Here is a 7,393-nt window from a genome sequence, read left to right as displayed (position 1 = left end):
TACTGGTCATCCACCAAAAATTAAAGGCATAAGGTGAAAAATTTATTTTATACAACTCAATTATGTTAAATGTTATAACACATATCAGAACTGTAAATGCACCATTGCTTCATTGCTATTAGTAGTCGCTGTACCTATACCTATCAATTCTGAAGGATTTTTTGTTTTGTTTTTGGTGAAATTTTATCATTCTCTGACTAGTCCAGAAATTTTGGGTTATTTTCTAGTCAAACAAGTATAGAGCTTCTATAAATGTGAACAAACAGTTTATTTACTAGTATAAAAATTTTAAGTAACATTGGAAATTACCTGGACATAGCCTCAAAAATCTAGCTTTATGAATGTTAGAAACAGTATGAAAATGTTAATACTGACTTAAAGTTGCTAGCCTTGATGGACTCACATATTTTATTACTAATTTCTGAAAAATTTAATTTTCCACAAAAACAACTTTGATAATTAAATGAAAATATAGTCAGAAATATTGCCACTCTCGGTGTTATTAATTATTGGGGAAATTTCCATCCCTATTGCTGTTGTCAATCTGTCATTACATGATAAGGACCAAGAAATATGTATTTTAGTAAATCATTTGTTAGTGAATATTATTCAATTGAAACCAAAGGAATTTCATGTAGTTTACATGTCAAGACTCAATTCTTTAAACTAAATATCTTGAATTCAAAATTTACTTCAAAAATGAAAGGGGCTTAGCTTTTCCAGTGCAGTATTTGGCAAAGTCAGGCTTTTCATGGAGTCCTGGATGAGGAGTCCAAATTTGGCCCTTTGGCTGACTGCAGAATGACTTGTCATCCCAGGTCCTTAAACATGCCATTTTGCCTCTAGGTCATTGATTTTCCAATCATAAAATAAGGAGACTAACATTTCCTTGTGTATGTGTGAGATCATAGCATCTGTAATGACGTCTATGCCTTCCATAACCGACACGCCATCCACCCCAAACATTAGAAAATGCATGCGGTAGGAAAAAAATAGTGAGCTTACATCAACTAAACTTGAAGTTGGACTCTTGAAAGATTATTTTATTCAGCTTCAGGCTTTAAGCCTTGGAAATAATCTTAGATGCAAATGGTGGTAGAATTTTCGGAATGAAAGCAATTGTTTCATTCACTGGTACCAACATTTCTCTTCATGAAAATTATAACATTTAAAAGAACTCCTGTTGACCTAGAATGAGCGCTTGATCCTTTCACTTATGCGAAAAAAAATTTATTCTTCTTCAAAAAATGTTTTTAGTATAGCTGTTGGTTTTTCATTACAGAATGCTTACTAAAAATTTAAATAATTTGCCCTGTGGAAAAATTATTTGTGATAATTTTCTTGAAATTATTTCAAAATTTATGGAATATTAAATATATGGAAATATATGTGTAGAGTGTGCATTCGTGTATACATTTTTTAAAGGGAGAAGCTTTTAAAAGATTATAAAATAGAAAGACTGCAAGATTCAAAACATAGATCCCCTTAAATGACACTTCCGTCACCAATAATTGGACTGAGTTACAGTAATTTTACTTTAGCAAACAGACATGTATTCTATGTCTCACACGCCACCTGCTGAATGAGAGGACTCCAGATGAAAGGTCAAGAACATAAAACCACAGGAGCTTTTTGAGTGGGTCTTCAACTTAGTTAAAATAAAAATAAAGGACCTGTGTTCCTTGAGAACTGGCCCCTAATTTTTCTTTCTCTACTTCAGAGTGTGGCAATGATGTGTTTGGGGACTCTGGCCAAAATTGAAGGTTTAGGAAACATTGAACATGACTTGAGAATATTTAGCACATTTACAAATGCATTTGGAAATATTTATATCACCATCTATATAAAAATGAAACTGTGAACAGCTGGACAAGAACAGTGGTCTACTCGCCGAACTTTTTTCCAAGTTCCTTGACATCGAGGATTACCAATTGCTTGCCAATGGAGAGTCTGATTTCTGAAATGATATTTCGAAAATGTTAGTTACACTAAAAGCATACCAAAGAGAAGTCTAATTTACAGAATTAAAACTCGAAGTTAAAAAATACTGATCACAGTCTGAGCAATACAGTGAGACCCTGTCTCTACAAAAAAACTTATATATATATATATAATTATATATATAATATATATAGATATAATTGATATCTCTATTTGTTTTAATTAGCCAGACATGGTGGCATATGCCTATGGTCTTGGGAGGCTGGGGTAGGAGGATTGCTTGAGCCCAGGAGTTGGAGGCCATGATCTCACTGCTGCACTTCAGCCTGGGTGACAGAGTGAAACCCTGTCTCAAAAAAAAAAAAAAAATTATTTGGAATGCACTTAAAAACTCTGTGTTACCTCCTTCCTCCTTCCTTCCTTTTTTTTTTTTTTTTTTTTTTTTTTTTTTGAGACAGGGTATCCCTCTGCTGCTTAGGCTGCAGTGCAGTGGTGCAATCATGGCTCACTGCAGCCTCAAACTCTTGGCCTCAAGCAGTCATCCCACCCCAGCCTCCAAGGTGGCTGGGTCCACAGGTGCATGCCACCACATCTGGCTAATTTTATAAAGAAAAATTATTTGTAGAGATGGAGTTTAACTGTGTTGCCAAGCTGGTCTCAAACTCCGGGGTGCAAGGGATCCTCCTGCCTTGGCCTCCTGGCTCACGCTGGGATTAGAAACATGACCCACTGCACCCAGTTCCCCCATTTTTTTTTTTTAATGATCACAAACAGAGTTTCCCTTGTTTAGTTTCTCTCAAAGCAAGTTTTAATTAATTGCTACTTTAGGACACCCTCATGTTGACAGAGTAACTTGGGGTTACTGTATTTGCTTTTCCTGCTCTATTTGAGTACAAGTGCTGCATAAAGGAAAATGGCTGACTGTTCCATGTGTATTTACACTGGGGGGTCTGAACTAAATGATCTCTTTTAATGCTTTCCAACTCTTTGATTTCATAATGAAAAAACAACGAGAGAGCTGAAAAGAGCAAAGCCAGATGATTAAAATTATTATTTTTAAAGTCACTGCTACCTCAGCCAGGGTGTAAATACTTTATGGGTACAAAATAAATTATAAATTCATTTAAAATCAAAACATGGATGAGGTATTCAGAAAAATATTATGTAAATATTTTCTATTTGATATAAATTCCTTGCCCACTTTATTGTTCATATGGTGTGCTCAGTGGGGGCCATGAGGCTCTAGTGACTAATAAACATAAATACAAGTTATTAAATATGAAAACATTCTACAGGAATAATAATTGACTGGAAAGGCCCATATTTTACGTTTTAATCTGTATTTCTACCAGTTTCACCTGACATACTGAAAACCATAATCTGTGTGTGACCTAAATTAGTCTTTGCCCAATAGTTGCCCAGCATGAAGTTGACTCTTCTTTTAGTTTTGAATAGTGTTATCAAATTTAAACACTAAATAAGTGCAGAACTGGGATACAGGTGCATGACGGTAAAACGTTTTTGGAGTCAATTCTTTCAGAGAAACCTACAGATTTTTATAAGATTGTTATACTGCAGAAATGACCCCACCACTGTCTCAGTCAGGGTTTTATGAAGAAGCCTCACCAAGCAACAGTTTTGAAACTTCACGGCGGGTATGAATTACCTGGGCAGGGGTCCCCAAATTAGGACCCTGTAGAGGCCAAAGCCAGCCTACCCCTTCTTTGTGTCTGGACTGTGAGTTAATAATTTTTATGTTTTAAAGTGTTGAAACAATAATGATATTTTGTGACACATGAAAATTATATGAAATTCAAATTTTAGGGTCCATAAATAAAGTTTTGTTAGCACAAATCCAAGGTTCGCATAGTGTCTGTGACTGTTTTCCTGCTACAAAGTCAGAGTTGAGGAGTTGTCACAGAGACCACACAAAGCCAAAAATAGCTACTCTCTGGCCCTTTACAGAAAACGTTTTCTGGATCCTGACCTAAGACATTATTAAAAAATCCACCTCCAAAGAGTGATTCAGTTAGTAGGAAATGAGGTTCAGGAATCTGCACATTTTACATCTCCATCTCATGAGATTCTGATTCTAGTGATCTTCAGAACACCACTTTGGAGTTGGAGTGATCAGGTTTTTGGTGATCATTTGGGAATGTGATCTAAACTCCAATATCCTTTTTTTTTTTTTTTTTTTTTTTTTTTTTTTGATATTGACCTAGCAGTGGGATAGCTGGTAGCTTTATTTGTTGTTTTTTGATTTTTGGAGACGGAGTCTGGCTCTATCACCCATGCCAGAGTGCAGTGGTGCGATCTCAGATCACTGCAACCTCTGCCTCCCGGGGCTCATGTGACCCTCCCAGCTAGCCTCCCCAGTAGCTGAGACTACAGGCATGCACCACCATGCCGGGCTAATTTTTAATTTTTTGTAGACATGGGGTTTTACCATGTTGCCCAGGCTGGTCTCAACTCCTGAGCTCAAGTAATCCACCCGCCTCGGCCTCCCAAAGTGCTGGGATTACAGGCATGAGCCACCACTCCCAGCCCCCAATATCCAAATGGATCCATATTCATTGCTGGTGTATAGGGCCTGTGGGTTCCATGGTGGGAACTGGAGCCCTGGCCCTTAGCAGTGCCAGAAAGATGGTCCTCCTCACCTACTGTTTTGACTTCCCAGTCATCCCTTGATATGTTACATACTGGTCAGCTGTTCAGACATGGAGAGGACAGGTTTCTCAGAATGAGTGACAAGAAAAGTACTTCAGTTAATTTCCCTCCTTACCCATCGGAGTCCAGGCCATCTCCGGAACAACGAAGGCTCACAGAGTTCATAGCTGGAGGCTGACAATCCACACACACCGTGTATCCCTCTCGGAGATACTGCATCCATCTAGTCAAGGGCCGGTTTTCCAGAGCACAGTGAGGAGTCAAGGACTCTGTCTTAAACTCCATACAGTATCTACAGCAAAAGAAGTAACAATGACACTTGCTGTAATGAGCGGTGGCCTAACGCTGTAGAAAGTCTTAGGAAGCCTGTCACCTCCGAGGGCATCTGGCTGACTGGAGCAGGTCAGTGAGTGCATCTTCACAAGTTACGTGTCAATCACCTTGAAGGTTTCTCATTCCCTGAACCACGGTGAAACACTACTGATAATCACAAAGAACCTTTCTGCCCTTTTTCAGTCCATCACTGAGCTCTCTGGGCAACATAAATGTGCAGAAGGTTGGATATCCTGTACCCTGTCTAATCAGATCACTAAATTGTGCACAGAAGGCCAGGTTTTTGTAGAAACCCAGCCCTTGATAATTCTGCTGATCTTAAGGAATTCTATAAATTGAACAAGCACTTGCTTGAGCCTGAGAACCCTAAAACGTGAGCCCAGGAGGGCTAGTCCTTAACACCTAGGCCAGCACCTCTGCTGTTCTGCTCCACGAAAGTACCCGGGATATTCCTCACCCTCTCCACCCACCTCACGTGCATGGTCTGGAGTAATGATGATGAGTTTTGACTTGAAGTCAATCATCACGGTTATACTGGACATCACAGGTGAAAGCAGAAGTGGGAGGCTGAGACGTACTTTTCTGAAAGAAGTTAGTGTCACCTTAAACTGAGCTGTGGAAATCTCTAACATTATATGTGACTAGACACTGAACGCCCAGGGGAACATCCAGACATGTGGAATATTTTAGAAATCTGTACTTCAACACAGTTTTCCAATTCTTCAGGGAAACAAGACATAGTAAAAACTCTGAGTATTGTAGCAGAAACTTGTTGCATTGTCAGTTCCATGGGCTAATTTCTCACCCATACACTTATGAGTTACAATAGGTTGAATGGGAAGTGTTTGGAGAATCTGCTTTAAAGACCTTTAATAATGATAGGTACAGCTAATTAGTAACTAAAGGTAACAGTATCTTTAGTTATTGAGATAAGAAATCCTACAATGTGGCTTCAATCAATTTCAGACAGCTAACCCCAGACATCTCTTTTTTTAATTATTTATTTTTCATAGAGATGTGGTTTTCACTATGTTGCCCTGGCTGGTCTCAAACTCCTGGGCTCAAGCAATCCTCCTGCCCCAGCCTCCCAAAGTACTGGGATTACAGGTATGAGCCACCAGGCCCAGCCTCAGGCATCTCTTCAATGCTATTTTCTCATTAAATGCTCATACCAACCTCATGTGGTAGGTTATTAACAGTCATTTTTTAGGAAGAAAAAACTGAGGTGGAAAAAGTTGTTCAAGGTCTTATGCTAGTGAGGGCAGTGTGGGGACCTAAGCATGCAGCTGTCTGGTATTCCTTATCTGATGGCAGAAGAATGGATTTCAGTTGAGCGTGAAGCTGACTTCCAGCCTGTGCCAATAGGTTTCCGTAAGAAACCACTGACTTGAAGTGTGTGTCACTTTCAAATTCACCAAACAGAGGTGGTGCTGAAGTCTAAGGTCCCATAAAGACTGCAAGAGAAGCATCCTTAGTATGATTGATAAAATAAGCTCGTAAAATAATCTCATTTGTATACAGTTTGTTTCTTGTTGGAGATTGGACCTGAGAGGTAGATACTTCTTTATAGCCCCACAAAAACCAGGAGGGGACAAGTATTTTCCCAACCCTGATGAAGAGTCCATATTTTAGCCAAAGTCAAAGAGCAAATAACAGAAGAAAACATAAACCAAGTTGACCCTCTTGCATTGACTTGACTATATAACTGGAAAAACATGATTTAAAAAAAAAACAACAACAACAACACGAAATTACCCAGCATCCTCTGTGTGCGTAGACCAGTGTGGAGACGTAGCTTGTCGTGTTCTCTCCTTGTTGAATGCAGAGGTAGTTATAAAGGCAGGAACTGGAAAAGGGAGATTTCTGTTGAATTCAGGGAGCCAAAGTACTCAGAGCATCGTTTCCCAATCTTGGTTTTGTACCTGTCTAAAGGTCTGCATTCCTAAACTCACAGGGCTACGGCACACCATCAAGGTGTGAAATAAGGCCAACTTACAAATTCGATAAAGATGTATGTGCACACAGATGGGTAGGGAGGGGGCCTGCAGGCCTTTGACAAGCACATTTGTCTGCAGTAATACAACTGTGTGAGGAAGGAGAGGGGCCAGGAGGAAAAACTAGAAGGAAAGGAAAATGGGGATGAGAAGGGGAACAAGGGAAAAAGTGAGATAATAGAGATTATGAAGAGAAGAGGGGGTTTTTAAAAATGAAAGGAAAAGAAAGAAAGAAAGAAAGAAAGGGAAAAATAAGATAATAAAAGAATAGAAAGGAAACAAAGAAGAAATGAGAAAGAGAAGACAAAAGAGAGTAAAAGGGGATGGAAGGAGAGAAAACAGACAACCAAAGGGAGAAAAAAATGAGAAAGGAAAAAAGCAGCCGGCGTGTTGATTCATGCCTGTAATCCCAGCACTATGGGAGGCCATGGTGGGTGGATCACCTGAGGTCAGGGGTT

At 39.1% G+C, this 7,393-nt stretch overlaps 1 protein-coding gene across 1 annotated transcript in view; it reads right to left on the bottom strand.

The window, feature by feature from the left end:
* Positions 1-396: 396 nt before the first annotated feature.
* Positions 397-7,393, bottom strand: part of SBSPON (somatomedin B and thrombospondin, type 1 domain containing) — a gene marked incomplete at its 5' end in the record, with an annotated part of 40,087 nt that continues 33,090 nt past the window's right edge. Inside the window, 3 exons of the mRNA XM_011982008.1 lie at positions 397-1,957; positions 4,724-4,900; positions 6,697-6,787. Of these exons, the coding sequence (XP_011837398.1) occupies positions 1,840-1,957; positions 4,724-4,900; positions 6,697-6,787 (386 nt within the window). The remainder of the gene's footprint in view (positions 1,958-4,723; positions 4,901-6,696; positions 6,788-7,393) is intronic.

Source organism: Mandrillus leucophaeus, unplaced genomic scaffold (genome assembly GCF_000951045.1).
Source record: "Mandrillus leucophaeus isolate KB7577 unplaced genomic scaffold, Mleu.le_1.0 Scaffold233, whole genome shotgun sequence".
Classification (NCBI taxonomy): domain Eukaryota; kingdom Metazoa; phylum Chordata; class Mammalia; order Primates; family Cercopithecidae; genus Mandrillus; species Mandrillus leucophaeus.
The sequence above is the reverse complement of the archived record's forward strand: the minus strand, read 5'-3'. Positions and strand labels throughout refer to the sequence as shown.